The sequence below is a fragment of the Dendrobates tinctorius genome, unplaced genomic scaffold, assembly GCF_039654945.1.
Source record: "Dendrobates tinctorius isolate UK_male_01 unplaced genomic scaffold, ASM3965494v1 ptg000070l, whole genome shotgun sequence".
Taxonomy (NCBI): Eukaryota; Metazoa; Chordata; class Amphibia; order Anura; family Dendrobatidae; genus Dendrobates; species Dendrobates tinctorius.
The window spans coordinates 24,961,001-24,981,178 of record NW_027361738.1 but is presented as its reverse complement, the minus strand read 5'-3'; the positions used below and the strand labels follow the sequence as shown (position 1 = coordinate 24,981,178).

The 20,178-nt window shown below is 41.8% G+C and overlaps 1 protein-coding gene across 1 annotated transcript in view; it reads right to left on the bottom strand.

Annotated features, from left to right (window-relative positions):
• Window positions 1–20,178, bottom strand: part of DNAH11 (dynein axonemal heavy chain 11) — a 395,178-nt gene that overhangs the window by 51,161 nt on the left and 323,839 nt on the right. The window contains exon 66 of the mRNA XM_073581471.1: window positions 12,945–13,067. Within this exon, the coding sequence (XP_073437572.1) occupies window positions 12,945–13,067 (123 nt within the window). The remainder of the gene's footprint in view (window positions 1–12,944; window positions 13,068–20,178) is intronic.

The following is a 20,178-nucleotide window of genomic DNA, read 5'->3' as shown; positions in this document are numbered from 1 at the left end:
TGTTGAATAAAGGTTATTGTAAATTTTAATATTAACTATGGATCTCTTTTTCAGGTAATAATCATAACCTTGATAAAGGTTATTATATTGTGTTTTGAAGTTCCATATAATGATACAAAGCTGGATGTTATTTAGACAATGGTTAGTACCTAGTAGCATTCCCTTTTTAAAGTATCACAGCTTATAAACGCCTTTGTAGCCAGCCAAGAGTCTTTCAATTCTTTCTTCCTTGGAAAATTCTTCCAGTTCTGTGAGATTCCTGGGTCGTCTTGCATGCACTGCTATTTTGAGGTCTAGCCACAGATTTTCAATGATGTTCAGATCAGGGGACAGTTGTGGCCATTGTAAAAGCTTCAGATTGCGCCTCTTGAGATCATCCATTGTGGATTTTGACTTGAGTTTAGTATTATTATCCATTTGTAGAAGCCATCCGCTTTTTTACAGATGGTGTTATGTTTGCATCAAGACTTTGTTGAAATTTCATTGAATTCACTCTTCCCTCTAACTGTGAAATGATCATCACCATGCCTAATGGTTGGCGAGATGTTCTTTTCCTGAAATTCTGTGCCCTTTTTCCTCCACACAAATCTTTGATCATTGTGGCGAAAGAGTTCTATTTTAACCTCATCAGTCCATGGAACTTGTTTCCAAGTGTGTTACTAACGGAAATGTTTGAGACTGTGGTCCTCGCTCTCTTCACGTCATTAACTCGGCCGTCCTGTGTAGTTCTGGGCTGATTTCTGACCTTCAGGTATACAACTGTGTCACTGGTGTCCTTAGACAGCACTTTGGTCTTGGCCATGGTGGAGAGGCCAAAGAGTTCTATTCTAATCTCATCGGTCCTCAGCACTTGTTTGCAAAATGCATCAGCTTTTAGATGTTCTTTTGCATACTTCTGACACTGAATTTTATGGTGAGGATGCAAGACGGGGTTTCTTCTGATGACTTCCATGAAGGCCATATTTGTGCAGGTGTCTCTGAACAGTATAACAATGTACCACAACTCCAGAGTCTGCTAAATCTTTCTGAAGGTTTTTTGCAATCAAGTGTGGGTTCTGATTTTCCTCTCTAGCAATCCTACAAGCAGCTCTCACTGAAATTTTGCTTGGTCTTCCAGACCTTATCTTTACCTCCACTATTCCTGTTAACTGTCTTTTCTTAATTACATTTCGAACTGAACTTTGGAAAGGGCAACTTGGAAATGCTTTGATATCTTATAGCCATTTCCTGCTTTGTGGGTCATTTTCAGAGTGCTAGGCAGATGCTTAGAACAACCCATGGCTACGAGTTTTTGCACAAGGTTAGAGGAGGTTGGATTTTTATAAAGCTGGGAAATTTGCGTCAACTGACCTTTCTAAGGCCGGTTTCACATTAGCGCATTTTCAGCGCGCGCACGGCCGGGGGTAGCTCCGCCCCCGATCCGGCTCTCTGCCCGGCGTGCCCGCCCCTTCCTTGTAGCGCCGCCTCCTAGCGGACAGTGGCGCCTGCGATCGGCGCACCCTATCTTTAGCATAGGGTGCGCCGATCGTGCGCAGGCCGTGCGCTAGTTGCGCTTTGACCTGCGCTGCGCACTTTTGACGGTGCGCCGTGCGCGCCAAAATCCGAAAAGTTTGATTTTGGCGCGCACGGCGCACCGTCAAAAGTGCGCAGCGCAGGTCAAAGCGCAACTAGCGCACGGCCTGCGCACGATCGGCGCACCCTATGCTAAAGATAGGGTGCGCCGATCGCAGGCGCCGCTGTCCGCTAGGAGGCGGCGCTACAAGGAAGGGGCGGGCACGCCGGGCAGAGAGCCGGATCGGGGGCGGAGCTACCCCCGGCCGTGCGCGCGTTGAAAATGCGCTAGTGTGAAACCGGCCTTAATGATGATAGCGAACAAGCCATAACTCTAACAGGCTAATTAAAGTCTGAAACTTTGGTCTGAGTACTCAAATCTCCAAGGGTGCCAAAACTATTTCATTGGCTCATTTTCAATTTTGTAATTTTTAAATGAAAAAAACAATGACTATATATATATTTTTGCCTAAAATCCAAAGGAAATGAGTCATCTTTAACTTTAAGGTCTTTTAGAGATCATTTTATCTTCAACTTGCTTAACTATTCACAACAACAGTAATTTTGACAAGGGGTGCCCAAACATTTACATGCCAGTGTAGAAGTGTACATGTCTTTTTGTTTCCCACACAATAGCGGATTTGTGTGCATACTGCATATCTAAGGCAGTATAAGACATTGGAAGATGATCCAGTACCTTATTTTGATAGGAAAAATAGCCCAAAGCAATATATGAAGGCTTTGCATATCATCTTCATTGGGTGTCATGGTGTAGACATTGCAAAAATAATCACCTTTGCAATGGATATGTTGTTAATTTTATTTTCCATCCACCCAATAACTCCCCTTTTTTATTTTACTGTTAAATGCTCAAACATGTTCAGTTCTTACGAGTTCTCCCTGTCTGAGCTTGCAGCACTGCATGGAGGCTGGCCATAATTATTGATTGAGATGTTGGCTCCTAGTTACGACCAACTCTCTTGCACCCTACTGATTCTGCAGAGACAATCCTTCCTCATACAGTGCCAGCAGCACGATGATGAGGCTAGCAAACCTGTCACTCAAGCAAGAGCTCATACCACAGCCACCAGCAATCAGGAAATGGGCAGGCTGAGGGGTACTGCGCTCATGCTTCAGAAGTTAAGAGGAATGGCAGATGATAATTTAAGCTGCATTTACAGTAAAGGATAATCCTGAATGAGAATTCTTAAGAAAGCTCAAGTCACGACAATCTTTCAGTGTAAACACCTGATGAAAAGACACTTATTCACGTGGTGAAATGATCTTTTACATAGCACAAAAAAAGTCATTGTTCTTGCCATTGCATTACTCTGTGTAAACAGGACCATTGGGCCACGAACCATGGCAACCTAAGCACTGTGATTGCTCAGTGCGTATTTTTTTACTACTGTCTGCCTGTGTAAACAGACTACTGAATGACTGCCGATTAGTAAAGGTTTACCAATTTGCGGTTATTTAGTGCCACCGGTCGCTCCGTGTAAAACGGAACCTTTAGTCACTACCACAAAGTGACACTTTCAACAGTGGGCTGTGCCTGGCACTATAACCTGTTTGAATGGGCATGTTGTACAAACCAGAGACACATCAAATCCTATTTTACTTTTTCGGCTCAACCATAAGTATCTCTGGCAACAAACCTTTTTTCACACTGAAGGCTTACTAAGAAAGCAATTACCACTGACACTACCAATCATCGATATTCCAATGTTTTCACCATTAATTACATAGATTAAAAACACATACATCACCGCATAAAACTTTCCTTATGAACATGACGCGCCCCAGAGGGGCCGTGGGATACTCGGTACCGAGCCCGTTAACTTAAATTGGAGATGTCACATTGGTAGTGACCCGGTCCGTGGCGCCAGGCGGTCATGTAAAAGGGGTAGAATTGGATGGGGATAAAGTTTATGTAGTGATTTGTGACGCCAGTTGTAGTCTTTGACTGTGTTCAACTGTAGTATAGCCGGCAGGCACTGCAGATGATCCCTGGGGGAGTAGATGGTGATGGTAGTGCAGATGTTAAACCCTCCAACCAGGGCAGACCCCCAGGGATTGTGATGCAAGTAGAAGGCATGGAGTAATAAGGCAGGAGACAAGGAAAGTCACTTTATCATTTGTAGTTCAGGTGCAGTTCAGAGGAGATATTACAACTCTCAACAGATTACAGTCTGCTCCGGAGAATGGGAGTTATCTTTCCCTCTTTGCTGTGACTCGGTGTAAGCTTCCTGCTATTCTAATCCCTTCTGGGACCAAGGCTTCACAGAGTCTAAAACTTCCGATAAAGCCTCTACTCACTGTGTATTTCTCCTCTAGAAACTTGCAGCATGGATCCTGTGCATGAGCAGCTCAAGTTCCCACTTGCACTAACCTTCACTGATCCTAGTCCGCTGCAGTTTTGATGGGGAAAACACGATGCTGTTGGTTGTATAAATCCACACAGTCTCTCAGCTTACCACCCTGCTCTGAAAGCATGGATGGTCTAGGGGCTGGCACCCTGATGCTTCTTAGCTCTCACTCCTGGATCGAGCACATGTGTCATGGCTCCCAAGAGCGTTCTTCCTCTCCTCCTTCACACTGAAAAACAACAAGTCTGCTCCTCTCCCTCCCAGTTAGGGTGTGTCTGCAAAGCTCAAAGCTTCAGACAAGTGAGGGAGGGAGGTGAATTGTGGGTGTGTGTGTTGTGGTCTCTAGCAGAGAAAGCATAACCCCCATTGCTCAAAAAACACATACAAAACAGTACATATTTAACCCTTTTGTGGCGGTAAAGATGCAGGGTGCCACAAACACAGCAAACTTCAGAACTATTTAATAAAGTTACTCTCATCACCTGAAAGTTAGATCATTTCAGATAGCCAGAGTTATATTACCGTTTTCTAGAGATCATTCACAGTCGTGTAAAATGCAAGCACGGAAATTTGCTTTGGAATGGATGCAATTCAATATATATTTCCTGCTACGCGTTCCACTGTCAATTGATATCATAAGACATATTTTATTTTAAATTAGTGGTGTCTAAAGCACAGTAGATTTAATTATTTGTAATTGCCTAGTTGTTGTCAGTATGTGGCCATTTTATGACACCAGAGTCTGCAGTGTGGGTCAGGTTCAACTGTATATCTTTTCAACACAGAATTAATGTACTATTGATAGAACCATTACTGGAACCAAATTAAAGTCTGAGCTGATGGATTGGTCCGCAGGGTGCTGTCAGACATGAAAGGAGTAATTAGTATTCATTACTTCATACTCCACAACATTCCAATTATTAATGAACTTCAACTGTTGGACTGCACCAAATATATCACAACCATATATTTAGCCATTATTTCAAAGGAGGAATTTATATCTTGGCAAGCCATTAAAAATATCCAAAACAGAGATATTGTATATTGGATATTACTAGGATATGCATGGAGAAATGAATAGCTCACATTGTAAAAAAAAAAATGACAAAATACACAAGCATATAAAAAATATAAGCACGTCAGCTTGTATTTCTTTAAATGTGCGTGGAATTTAATACATAGCTTAGAGAAAACAATAGAGGTAAAATCCCTTTTCCTTATTTTTAGTAGTAAATCATAAATTTGTATTACGGTAACTTAAAAAATATACAATTATGGTATACATATTTTAAAATTACCGGTACTTAAATTATATTAATTTTAAAGGTGCACACAAAATAACTATACTTAAAGTAGATACCGTCCCTGAATCCACTGCCCTCAAACATTTCTAAAGTTCATTGCAGTCTGCAGACTTAAGACTTTTTTTTATTAACAAAGTAAGAACATAAAAGTGTTAGGCTATGTTCACATGTTGCAAATTAAAAGCCGATTTTTACAGTACTGGCAAAAGCTATGAGATCTCGTGCACGTGTTAGTTATTTTTTCCTGACTGAATTTGAATCCAGCTGAATGTCAATTCTTTCAGTGTCTTTGCAGCGTTTTTTCACCCATAGAAAGCAATGAGTAAGGGTACCGTTACACGTAGCGACGCACCAACGATTCCGACAACGATACGATCTGGTTAAGATCGTTTGTGCATCGCTAGTAAGCAGTCATACAGGCCGATCTTTATAACGACGCATCAGCGATGTCACTAACGACCACGGCGATCGTTGGTACCGTGTCACACACTGTCTATAATAGCGATTCAGACTTTGAATAGGCGTCCTTCAGCGCTATCTATACGAGTTCTGAGTCGCCAACGAGGTCGCTCGTCGTTGATAAGGGGCGTCAAACACAGTGATGCATGCTGGTCAGCTTGACGCCAGCGATCAAAAAATGATCCTGAACGTTCACGCACGATCAGTGACATCGCAGCAGGGAGCCGGTCGTTTCCGCATGTCACACTTAGCGAGATCACTAGCGATGTCGCTGTTGCGTCACAAAATCGTTGTCGTTTCAGAGATATCGCTAGCGATCTCGCCGTGTGTAACGGGGGCTTTAGCTATCAGTTTTAGTAGCATTTTTGCTGAGAAAAATGCAGGTACAGAGGGATTTGAAACCCATTTCTCTTTGTGATTTTCCCAAGTTTGAACCATAAAGTCTTGGTATCCTCACGTGAGAATGGTAGTTAGTATTGGGATAGTTATATTGGGCTTGTGGACCAGGGATAGGTATATGGAATAAGTGGACCAGGGATAGGTATTTATGACATGTGGACCAGGGATAGGTATATAGGACATGTGGACCAGGGATAGGTATATAGGACATGTGGACCAGGGATAGGTATATAGGACAAGTGGACCAGGGATAGGTATATAGGACAAGTGGACCAGGGATATGTATATAGGACATGTGGACAAGGGATAGGTATATGGGACATGTGGACCCGGCATCGATATATGGAATAAGAGGACCAGGGATAGCTTTCAGAGTTTTGTACATGTCAATGTATAGAACTACAATTGTGTCTAGGATTCCTTCTTAGATCTACAGCGCAAGACACTTACTTAAATATATCCCAAAAGTATAAATAAGTATTGGGAGAGCCTAAAGTTTTTGTTCAACACGCATCTACTATTGCTTAGTTCTGAATTATTTCTAATACAGTAATTTATTTAGTGAAAATGAAATGCTTTGTAACTTGGCGGGTTATAACAATTGGTGCACGGGAGTTACACGCAGAGCATGTCTAATGTACTAATTTACCACTAGATGGCGCAGGTAGAAGGGAAGACATTTCTAGTTTTCTCTTGTACTGTTCTTTCAAAGGAAACTGTATTAGCCAGTGTTCTGAACATCTTGCTTTCTATGTAAGTTTTTAAACTTGATGGATTACTAGGTTGCAAGTGCTGTCAGGATTCACATTCTGAGGAGAGCCTACAATTTTGCAATACATTTACACTCCAATGCCTCTTCAGATACCAGCCAGGCTTTTGACATCTTTTTTTAGTATTCTCATACAATTCAGAATATATTTGTAAAGCATTTCTTAAAACCACTACTTTTTACACACCCCATCTGAATTCTACCTCACAAATCAATCTCAATGCTTGTCAAGCATACAGTGCATGTGTATAAGCAGGGGCGTTACTATAGCATGAGCCTGGGGGGGGGCAAAAGATCCCTTTAGCCCATTTGAAAAGACTATTACTATTAAATGTGACCTGTGATAATTAGGGGAGGACCCTGTTGGAGATTTTGCATGAGGGCCCATGAGCTTCAACTTACACCACTGTGTATATGCATAAGTCCTGGTTAGCCTTCCGGGTGCCATTAGTTACAGTATTTAAAGGGAACCTGTCACCAGGAAAACGCAGTCCAATCTTAAGGCACCATATTGTAGAGCAGGAGGAGTGGAATAAATTGATATAGAGTTTTGTTAGAAAAGAGTAAATGTAACCTGTGATTTAATAATTTAATCTTCTGCTATTCTAGGATTTTGGGTCCAGTGAGCGGTCCTATTAGTGACTGACTGCTGTTTTTGTATATCTGTTAGTCACTAATAGGACCGCCCACTGGACTGAAAAAATCAGAAAGAGAAAAGGATTAAACTAAAAAAAACGAATCTTTTCTCACAAAACTACAAATCCATCTCCTCAGCTTCCCTTGCTCTATAAGTTATATTCAGATTATAAGACACACCCCCATTTCCCCCCAAATTTGGGGGAATAAAAGTGCGTCTTATAATCCGAAAAATAAGGGTATCTTTATTTATAAATATGAGAAAAGTTTGTAGATTCATATATATTTTAAAAACTTATTTTTTTACATTATTTGTTAGTCCCCTAAGGACTCGGGAGACTTGAACCTGTGATCGTCCGATCACTTGTACTATATAGTAACATACCAGATCATTGCAGTACCGTATACACTCCAGTATAAGCCGACCCGAGTATAAGCCGACCCCCCCTAATTTTGCCACAAAAAACTGGGAAAACTTATTGACTCGACTATAAGCCTAGGGTGGAAAATGCAGCAGCTACTGGTAAATTTCAAAAATAAAAATGGAAACCAATAAAAGTAAAATTAATTGAGACATCAGTAGGTTAAATGTTTTTGAATATCAATATCGAATCAGGAGCCCCATATAATGCTCCATACAGATCAAGATGGCCCCATAAGATGCTCCATACAAAATACACCCCATGTAATGCTGCACAAAGGTTAATAATGGCCCCATAAGATGCTCCATAGAATAATATGCCCCATATGCTGCTCCATAAAGGTTATGGCCCCATAAGACGTTCCATAGATTATGCCCCCATATGCTGCTCCATAGATAATGCCCCCATATGCTGCTCCATAAATTATGCCACCATATGTTGCTCCACAGATTATGCCCCCATATGCTGCTCCATAGATTATGCCCCCATAAGATGCTCCATAGATTATGTCCCCATTTTCCGCTCCATATATCATGCCCTCATATGCTGCCCCATAAGATGCTCCATAGATTATGCCCCCATATGCTGCTCCATAGATTATGCCTCCTTTATGCTGCTCCATAGATTATGCACCCATGTGCTGCCCTCATATGCTGCTCCATACATTATGCCCCATATGCTACTGCTGCAAATAAAAATAAAAAAATGACATACTCACCTCTCCGTCACTGGGGGCCAGGTGCCGGTGTCACTGCTGGCTCAGGACCCGGCACCTGAGATATTCACCTGTCCCCGGTCCATCGCTGCTCGCCGCTATCTGCCACATCATCTGTCAGTGACGTTCAGGCAGCAGAGGGCGTGGCGCGCACTAACCTCGTCATCGCGCCCTCTGCTGCTGAATGTCACTGACAGAGGACTCAGCAGACAGCAGCGAGCAGCGTGGGAATGGGAACAGGTGAATATAGCATATACTTACCCCCTCCTGGCGTGGTCTCTGCAACCCCGTTCTGCCACGGTCTCCCTTCCTGCCTTCAGCGGTCATGTGGTACTGCTCATTAAACTCATGAATATGCGCATATTCATGAGATTAATGAGCGGTACCATGTGACCGCTGAAGGAAGGAATGGAGACTGTGGGACAAGCAGGGGGGGCTGCAGAGACGCGTCGGGGGGTAAGTATGACCTGACACCCCCGCCCCCTCTCCCCTCCCCGCCGACCCCCTGGCGTATATGACTTGCGTATAAGACGAGAGGGGGATTTTCAGCCCAAAAAATGGGCTGAAAATCTCGGCTTATACTTGAGTATAGACGGGTATATGGTAGAAATCACAGTGTTCTATGAACACCTGTGATGCTGCTGTTATAGACAGTGGGTGTGTATCATAGCCATTTTCTGCCAGCATTGATATATGCTCAGCTTCTGAGCTTGCATTAATGACCAGGATCCGACATCTGACATAGCTACACGTCATATCGGGAAGGGGTTAATCAGTTGCAATTAAAAATTCATCCCTCATTGCACATGACTTTTGCTTACAATATAGCTTTTTAAAAACCAGTTTTAATTCCTCAACACAATTAATATAACAAGTAGTTTCCACAAATTCAACACAAAGTGCTATTTTTAATTACTTCAGCAGGCTCAGAATTAGTCAAACCCTTCATGACAAACGTTTTTATTTTAGTACTTAGAGCACCTTTGGCTGTTAAGACCTGCTGCTTAAGGCAGAGCCAGACACCAGCCTCAGTCAGTGTTTCTGAGGATTCTTAGCCCGTTATTAATGGGCAATGGTCTCCTGATCAGTGATATTCTTGGGTTTGAGTGCAACAGCTGTCTTTTCAAATCCCACCAAAGATAAGGGGTTCAAGTCAGGCAACTGTGACATCCACTCTAGCATCTTTCAGGCTTCTAAAAACAACCGCTGCACAACCAGCTCTACCCTCGCCTACTGTATTATCACCCATCCCTTGAAGATTGTGAGCCCTCGCGGGCAGGGTCCTCTCTCCTCCTGTACCAGTTATGACTTGTATTGTTTAAGATTATTGTACTTGTTTTTATGTATACCCCCCTCACATGTAAAGCGCCATGGAATAAATGGCGCTATAACAATAAATAATAATAATAATAATAATAATAACAAGCCTAGATGGACCTTGAGGTATGCTTGAGGTCAATGTCCTGTTGGAAGGTCAAATGACACCCAAACATCAACTTACTCACAGAAGAGATTGTTTTCTCCTAGGATTTTCTAATACTTGATGAAATCCATCTTGCCCTCCAGATCGTGTAAGTTTCCATTGCCAGAGAAAGCAAAGCAGCCAGAGAGCATCACTCAGCCACCATCATATTTCACTGTAGGCTTCAGTGAGCCACCGCCATGCATCACTTTTCAAGGCATGCTTCATTCTTCCTCCTCTAGACATACCGCTGACATATAAGCCCAAGAGGTTCCAGTTTTGTTTCATCACTCCACAGAACAGAAACCTTAAAAATCTTGTGACATATTTATATGGTATTAAGTATAATAGGGTTGACATTTTTTGTTCTTTTGACTAAGTAGATGTGAAAGTCTTGGAGTTTGAGTTTGGAAAGCTTCAGCGTTTTGTCTTTTTCTTGCATGTGAAAAAACTGATTAATTTTTATCAGTGTGTGGGATTAGATTTTCATCAGTGTTTGGGTCAGTTTGTCAATATTTTTCTCGTATGACAAAAAAGAAAAATTACATTGTTAAAAACAGACAGCACACAGATATCATGCATGTACTACTGTCCATGATTACCACAGACCCATAGACTCTGAGTCATTTTGATCCAGGACCCAGATAAAAAACAGACATGCATCTGTAATTTTTTATTTTTGACATACCATAAAAAAAACACGGATGAGTGAACAGTTCCAGAGACTATGATGGGTATGTGTTCAATCTGTTTAGAACACGGACAAAAGATATCTGTGGAAAATGAATGCCTGAATGACGCCAGTGCCTGCCGCCACCACATTGTTACACCCGGTCCCTGTCCTGGCACGGCGCCCAGGTCTGCTACTGTTACACCTGGTCCCCGTCCTGGCGCTGCATCCAGTTCTGCCGCTGCCCCCCGTTCTGGGCACTCACCTCCAGCCTCGCACGCTGTCTTTAGGCAGGAGCTGGCCTCCTCTGGGTCTCATGCTGCTGCTCAGCATTCAGGTCGCTCCCCTGCCTCCACCTCCTGGCGTCCTGTCGGCAGATCTGTAACTAGAGCTATAAGGGTCCGCCCGCGTGCTCTCCTGCCTTCTTAAAGGGACAGCGTGCATTTTTCAAAAAGTGCAATTATCCAATGGCAGCAGACTGGCTGCTATTTCTGGCCTCTCCTCCAGAGGGAGAGCACCAAAGCAATGAGTATCAATCATTGCTACATCCAGTTCTCATGCTAACCTGTCTGCGCTGCGTCTGCAGTCTCTGTACATAGTCTAATGCTATCTGTCTCCACAGAGTATCAGTATCATGTGCTTCCTGGTTATTTCTGCAACCATCTGGGCGAAAGCCATCCCGTTCCGCCAACAGCCATCCGAGTCAAAGGACTGTATGAAGGTCACTGGAACCGACTCCTTACCAACTACCCGGATCCAGGACCCGGCTCATTACGGGCTCTGCTGTAACTACTGTTATCCCTTTTGGTCCCGCTGGGCCAACTACCACATTTTTGGGGTCTAACTAGAGGTAGCACCTGTGTCCTCTGGGTATTCCATTCTGGCCCTGTTTGAGGGGCTTTACTACGGGTACCCGGGGCTCACTAGTCACGCCCCCTTTGGAGCCCCCTGGACTGTGGTCCCGAGGTTCCACTTTAAAAATAAAAACGAATGTGAACTTCACCATCTCTGCCTCCGCTTCCATTCGTTACACACATCTTGCTGCAGGGTCTTTTGCAGTTACTAGAGGATCTTTGAGGCCTGGGCCCCACACAAATCTTGTGACAGTTGGTGATGGTGTCCTCTTTATGCGACATCTAGGTAGTGTAGCCAGTATTCCTGTAACTTTGAACCCGCAAACATTTCCTTCCAACTGTATCTATTATGGTCCGTTTTCAGGGACCAACTGGCGGCATGGCACGACCAATGATCGGTAAACCTTTTCCAATCGGTGGTTGTTTAAATGTCTGTTTACAAAGGTAGAACCAAAGTAAGGCTAGTTTCACACTAGCGTATCTTCACGCAGCGCACAGTGCCGCTAAGCCCCGCCCTCTGCTGCGCCCCCTCCAGTCATCTCCCTATTATCGCACAGAGCTGCATGCGATCTGCATCAAATGCAACATGGTGCGTTCGGCGCACATCAGCGCACCATCAAAAGGGCGCAGCGCACGCAAAATCCTACCAGTGCACGGTCTACGCACCCTATGCTAAAGATAGGGTGCGCAGATCGCATGCAGCGCTGTGTGATAGTAGGGAGGAGATGACCGGAGGGGGTGCGGCAGGGGGCGGGGCTTAAAAACCTGTCTGCACTGTAAGATAATCATGAAATAAGAGTTTTTTAAAATGTTCGTTCATGATTATTTTGCAGTATATATGCAGCTTTAGTGCCTTTGCCATTCCATTCCTTTGCCATTGTTTTGTCTCCTTTTCCTTGTATGTACAAGGCAAAGATCTCTTTTCTTAACATCTTGGACCACACTCTTGATAATCCAAGAATATTAGTGAACTAGAGGCCATTGCCTTTTAATATTAATAATTATGAGGCTTCAGTAGTAAGTAAAATGGGCATTATGTGTTGAATTTGGGGAAACTACTTATTACGTCAGTTGTATTCAGCCATTTATATTTTTCTTATTTGGTTTATTGCAAACCGTAGAAGGTTTTTACATTTTACTAATAAACATAATTCTTAGCAGGGGGTCGAGGGTTGGGAGAGTGACTTATTTAAACTGTATGTAACGTGAACCATTTTGAAGCACCAAATCAAGCCCAGAAAGCCCCAGAACCTTCATGCTAGAGGACATCCACATTCAAGTAAAAAAAAAAAATCATCAGTAAATAATGCATCTTTTGTGGAAGTGAAACTTACCGCCCACGTTTAATAGTGTTTCTTCCCAAAAGAGGGTCAAGTACAGGATCAATGGTTTCATCCAGATTTTCAATTAATACAACATCACCCGAGGCCAATGCATTTTCAATTGCATTTAAATAGCTAAAAAAAGTAAGAATAAAAATAAAAGTGAGAAAAGAAATACAGAACTGAAACATTAGTCAAATTCTTATGATTTATATGCAGTTTTAAGTAAAACTGAAAAACACTCAGTATCTCAGTTTATTTCTGTGAAAACTAAATGAACCATTTGTTCGGTTGTCTTGAGCGTCATCATTTTTTCCCCAGTTTTTGCCTTGTAAGCTTATCTTGGGGCGTTTGCTTCAAATGTGTTAAAAACAATGAAACTGTGCTGTTATCAGATGTTGCTGAAGTTATTGGCTACCTGTGAGAGTAGGACCGCACCGCATTTTCCTTTGCTCTGGCAGCTCAGTTTCATTGTTGCATTGTCTATGCTAAAAGGGACCGGTCATGTCCAGAAACTTAACCTACCTGAAGATATCAGTTAAATAGAATTACAATAGTTTCAGGCTGCCTTATTAGAGCAGTGTCTACAAGCAGAAAATAAACTTCTATCCTCCCTGAAGAATATAATTTAATTTTTTTTGTAACTGATCAGTACAATATTGTTTTGATGACGATTAAGATCATGTCACAGGAGTAACCCTTGACTCCATGTTGGCGCAATTATGTTGTCACCGGAAGTTATCTCTTATTCGAAGGTGGGGATTAATGATGAGAGAGCGTGCTCGGGTAAGGTGCTATTCAAGCATGCTTGTGTCTTAATCGAGTATTTTCGTCATGCTTGAAAAAAATGCCTGAATTGTCGCAGCTGCATGTCACGCGGGTGTTCGACAGCCGCAACACATGAAGGAATTGCCTAACAAACAGACAATCCCTACATGTGTTGCGGCTGAATAACAGCCGCGAGACATACACATCTGGCGACTCAAGCACGCCAAAAATACTCAATTAAGACAAGAGCGTGATCATATAACACCTTACCTGAGCATGCTCGCTCATCACTAGTGGGGATCTGACTGCTGGGACCTCCACTGATTGCTAGAAAAGGGAACTTTTATCCCCATAAGAATGGAGTGGTAGTACTCTTTCTCCAGGAGTCCCATAGGAAATGAACAAGGCAGCGGTTGAGTATTTGCTCAGCAGCTCCATCTTGATGGTAATAAAAGTCTGGAGATTGTTGGTGGTCATACTGGTCAGAACCCCACCATCTGGAAGTTATTTACAATCTTTGTATAGATGCTGAAAGCCTCCATTTACTTGAATACCATTTAAACCTTTACTCATGACAAGCTATATTATATAAAGCAAATAAATAAGAGCATTATGGAGTTAGGTCCCATTCACTATAGTATTATAGCGTGCTCTAACACAGAAGCTAACGATGGTTTCATTAAAATAGAAATATAATTAGCATTGCAAAGTTTCATCTCACATGCACATTATTCTGTTCAAGAAATGTACAGCATCCTAACAATCAAGGAAACAAATCAACCGCGCATAAGTTATAAGTGGGAGAGAAAATCTGTAACCTGTAACCTTATACACACCAATTCATTCATTAAGAGAAATGAAAAATTCACGTGTTTATCAAATGCAATTTTGTGTGAACTATGCATGAATGTGCCATTAAAATCTCATTAAAATCTATAATCTAAAAAAGGGCACCTCATTTACTAAATACATATTGAGGAAAGATCCAGTGAACAGAAAATCATTTGCTTTTGTGCTCGGTGTGTTAGGTACTTCATTGGGGGCTGCTGATATAGACTAATATAGCCGGCATAACATTATTTCTCTTGTCAATGAGATTATGATTCATAACATTAACATCCTGCAATGATAAACCTCTAGAAAAGGTTTTGTAAGAATCATGCCAATAATTCACATTATTATACCATAAGCTGCTTTTCATTACAATCAATCACATTAGGTGGATTCATAACTGGCTTAGTGATTGGACCCAAAGAGTTGTCGTAAATGGCTGCACATCCAGTTGGAGGAATGTCTCAAGTGGGGTACCACAGGGCTCTGTCCTGGGCCCTGTATTGTTCAACATCTTTATCAACGATTTAGATGAAGGAATTGAGGGTAAACTGATTAAATTTGCTGATGACACAAAGCTAGGAGGGTTAGCTAATACTAGAGAAGAGAGAGAGGATTCGAAAAGATATAAATAAACTGGAGCAGTGGGCAGCAACTAACAGAATGGTTTTTAACAGGGAAAAATGCAAAGTACTACATCTGGGCAATAAAAATGAAAAAAGCATATACAGAATTGGGGGGAATAGGGCTAAGCAACAGCAGAGGTGAAAAAGACTTGGGTATACTAATAGATCACAGACTGAATATGAGTCAACAGTGTGATGCAATTCTAGGATGTATTAACAGAAGCATACAGTCTAGATCATGTGAAGTCATTATTTCCCTCTACTCCTCTTTGGTCAGACCTCATCTGGAATACTGTGTCCAGTTTTGGGTGCCACATTTTAAAAAAGACATCAACAAACTGGAGAAAGTTCAGAAAAGAGCGACCAGTATGGTGACCGGTCTGCAAACCCTGTCTTATGAGGAAAGGTTGCAGAATTTGGGAATGTTTAGCTTGCAAAAAAGAAGACTGAGAGAAGAGATTTAATATCTGTCTACAAATATCTCAAGGGCTGTCACATTGCAGAAGGATCATCTTTATTCTCATTTGCACAAGGAAAGACTAGAAGCAATGGGTTGAAACTGAATGGGAGGAGACACAGATTAGATATTAGAAAAAACTTTTTGACAGTTACAGTGATCAATGAGTGGAACAGGCTGCCACGAGAAGTGGTGAGTTCTCCTTCAATAGAAGTCTTCAAACAGAGGCTGGACAGACATCTGTCTGGGATGATTTAGCGAATCCTGCTTTGAGCAGGGGGTTGGACCAGATGGCCCAGGAGGTCCCTTCCAACACTACGATTCTATGATTCTACATGTAAAAAAAAAAATACATTGCATATTGGGTCTCAGCATATATTTTAACAATTTTTAAAAATTTTCATTAAAATAATCATAAGTACAAACTGACTACAATAACGGTGGCCCCTGCATGTACTGTGTTTGCATAGTACTGCAGTGCAGACCAAAAAATTTGTGGTACAGTCATTTCAGATTACCAAGGAAATTGGAATATACTAAGGTTAGAGAACATTCAGTTGAACCATTTCAACTTTATGGGAATGTAGGAAATCTACCTGCTCTGAATTCCTAATGATTTGGTGGCTTAATTATGTTCAAATATGGAAACTGAGGAAACTGTAAATACGTTAGCATTCAGACATCCCATTTGGTTTTCAGCCATTTTTTGGTTTGTGTTTTAGTTTATACCATAAAGTGACATCAGTTTTTCTCGTTTGCAAAATAAAAAAAATTCCAATCTTCTCCTACCTATTAAACCATTAAAAATGGACTGCACTTAGATGACAATAGTGTTATGTCCATCTTTTTTTATGGACTCATTGATCTGAAGAAGTGTGGACGAAACGCACATTCGGGGTGGAGGGATGCGGCATTGACCCCACACACTTTGTAAGTATCTTTTTGAGGGTTTTTCAGCTGGCATTTATTGAGTCTACAAAATGCCATTTGCAGTGACATAACTTCAAATAGGATCCATTGGATGTCTTATAGTCCCAATAATAAGGGAATCCCATTGCAGTTAAATTGAGCACCAGGTTATTCCATACACGATCCTGGGCCTAGGCAGCCATTTTCATTCTACCTCAGCACAGGCACTTTAATTATCTTCATAAAGTGCTATTGTTTTTTAGGATGGCCTCCTTTAGGCAGGCTGTACCCCTTCTCTTTCACACATGATATTTTTGTATATCTTTTATTACAATTTGTTTAATATTATTACTAGCAAAGTGTGTTTAACCCCTTAACCCCCAAGGGTGGTTTGCACGTTCATGACCGGGACAATTTTTACAATTCTGACCACTGTCCTTTTATGTGGTAATAACTCTGAAACGCTTCCATGGATCCTGGTGATTCTGACATTGTTTTCTCGTGACATATTGTACTTCATGTTAGTGGTAAAATTTCATTCAAATAACTTGTGTTTGTGAAAAAACGGAAATTTGGCTAAAATTTTTAAAATTTCGCAATTTTCCAACTTTGAATTTTTATGCCCTTAAATCACAGAGATATGGCACACAAAAAACTTAATAAGTAACATTTCCCACATGTTTACTTTACATCAGCACAATTTTGTAACAAAAAATTTTTTTTGTTATGAAGTTATAAGGGATAAAAGTTGATCAGCGATTTCTCATTTTTGCAACACCATTTTATTTTTACGGACCACATCACATTTGAAGCCACTTTGAGGGGTCTACAGTCATGGCCAAAGGTTTTGAGAATGACACAAATATTAATTTTTACAAAGTCTACTGCTTCATTTTTTCTAATGGCAATTTGCATATACTCCAGAATGTTATAAAGAGTGATCAGCTTAACAGCAATTACTTGCAAAGTCAATATTTGCCTAGAAAATTAACTTTATCCCCCAAAACACATTTCAACACCATTGCAGCCCTGCCTTAAAAGGACCAGCTAACATCGTTTCAGTGATTGCTCCATTAACACAGGTGTGGGTGTTGATGAGGACAGGGCTGGAGATCAATCTGTCATGAATAAGTAAGAATGACACCACTGGACACTTTAAAAGGAGGCTGGTGCTTGGCATCATTGTTTCTCTTCTGTTAACCATGGTTATCTCTAAAGAAACACGTGCAGTCATCATTGCACTGCACAAAAATGGCCTAACAGGGAAGAGTATCGCAGCTAGAAAGATTGCACCTCAGTCAACAATCTATCGCATCATCAAGAACTTCAAGGAGAGAGGTTCCCTTGTTGCCAAAAAGGCTCAATGGCGCCCAAGAAAGACCAGCAAGCGCCAGGACCGTCTCTTAAAAGTGTTTCAGCTGCGGGATCGGGCTACCAGCAGTGCAGAGCTTGCTCAGGAATGGCAGCAGGCAGGTGTGAGTGCATCTGCACGCACTGTGAGGCGGAGACTCTTGGAGCAAGGCCTGGTCTCAAGGAGGGCAGCAAAGAAGCCACTTCTCTCCAGAAAAAACATCATGGACAGACTGATATTCTGCAAGAGGTACAGGGAGTGGACTGCTGAGGACTGGGGTAAAGTCATTTTCTCTGATGAATCCCCTTTTCGATTTTTGGGACATCTGGAAAATGGCTTATTCGGAGAAGACCAGGTGAGCGCTACCACCAGTCTTGTCTCATGCCAACTGTCAAGCATCCTGAAACCATTTATGTGTGGGGTTGCTTCTCAGCCAAGGGAATGGGCTCTCTCTCAGTCTTGCCTAAAAACACAGCCATGAATAAAGAATGGTACCAGAATGTCCTCCAAGAGCAACTTCTCCCAACCGTCCAAGAGCAGTTTGGCGATCAACAATGCCTTTTTCAACATGATGGAGCACCTTACCATAAAGCAAAGGAGATAACTAAATGGCTCAGGGAACAAAACATAGAGATTTTGGGACCATGGCCTGGAAACTCCCCAGATCTTAATCCCATTGAGAACTTGTGGTCAATCATCAAGAGACGGGTGGACAAACAAAAACCTTCAAATTCAGACAAAATAAAAGCTTTGATTTTGCAAGAATGGACTGCTATCAGTCAGGATTTGATCCAGAAGTTGATTGAGAGCATGCCAGGGAGAATTGCTGAGGTCCTGAAGAAGAAGGGTCAACACTGCAAATATTGACTTGCTGCATTAACTCATTCTAACTGTCAATATAACCTTTTGCTACTCATAATACGATTGCAATTATATTTCTGTATGTGATAAAAACATCTGACAAACACACATAAAAGCCAGAGGGCAGCAGATCATGTGAAAATATAATATTTGTGTCATTCTCAAAACTTTTGGCCATGACTGTATATGATAGAAAATACCCAAAAGAGACACCATTCTAAAAACTGCACCCCTTAAGGTGCTCAAAACCACATTCAAAAAGTTTATTAACCCTTCAGGTGCTTCACAGGAATTTTTTGAATATTTAAAAAAAAATGAACATTTAACTTTTTTTCACAAAAAAAATACTTCAGGTTCAATTTTTTTTATTTTAACAAGCGTAAAAGGAGAAATTGGACTGGAAAAGTTATTGTGCAATTTGTCCTGAGTACGCTGATACCTGATATGTGGGGGTGAACCACTGTTTCGGCGCATGGCAGAGCTCAGAAGAGAAGGAGCGCCGTTTGACTTTTTCAATGCAAAATTGGCTGGAATTCAGATCAGACGCCATGTCACGTTTGGAGAGCCCCTGATGTACCTAAACAGTGGAAACCCCCCACAAGTGACCCCATTTTGGAAACTAGACCCCCCAAGGAACTTATCTAGATATGTAGTGAGAACTTTGAACCCACAAGGGCTTCACAAAAGTTTATAACGTACAGCGGTACAATTAAAAAATCATATTTTTTCCAAAAAAATGATCTTTTCACCCCCAATTTTTATTTTCCCAAGGGTAACAGGACCCCAAAAGTTACTGTGCAATTTGTCTTGAGCACGCTGATACCCCATATGTGGGGGTAAAACACTATTTGGGCGCATGGCATAGCTCAGAAGGGAAGCAGCGCCATTTGACTTTTTTGGCTGGAATTGAGATCGGACACTATGTCGCGTTTGAAAAGCCCCTGATGTACCTAAACAGTGGAATCCCCCCACAAGTGACCATATTTTGGAAACTAGACCCCTAAGGAACTTATCTAGATGTGTGGTGAGCACTTTGAACCCCCCAGTGCTTCACAGAAGTTTATAACGCCCGAGTGTGAAAATTAAAAAAAAAAAAAATCGCATTTTTTCCACAAACATGATCATTTAGTCCCCAATTTTTTTATTTCCCCAACGGCACCAGGAGAAAATGGACCCCAAAAGTTGTTGTCCAATTTGTCCTGAGTACACCGATACCCCATATGTGGGAGAAAACTACTGTATGGGCACACGTCGGGGCTCGGAAGAGAAGTAGTGACGTTTTGGAATGCAGACTTTGATGGAATGGTCTGCGGGTGTCATGTTGCCTTTGGAGAGCCCCTGATGTACCTAAACAGTGGAAACTCTCCACAAATGACACCATTTTGGAAACTAGACCCCCCACGAAACTTATCTAGATGTGCGGTGAGCACTTTGAACCCCCAA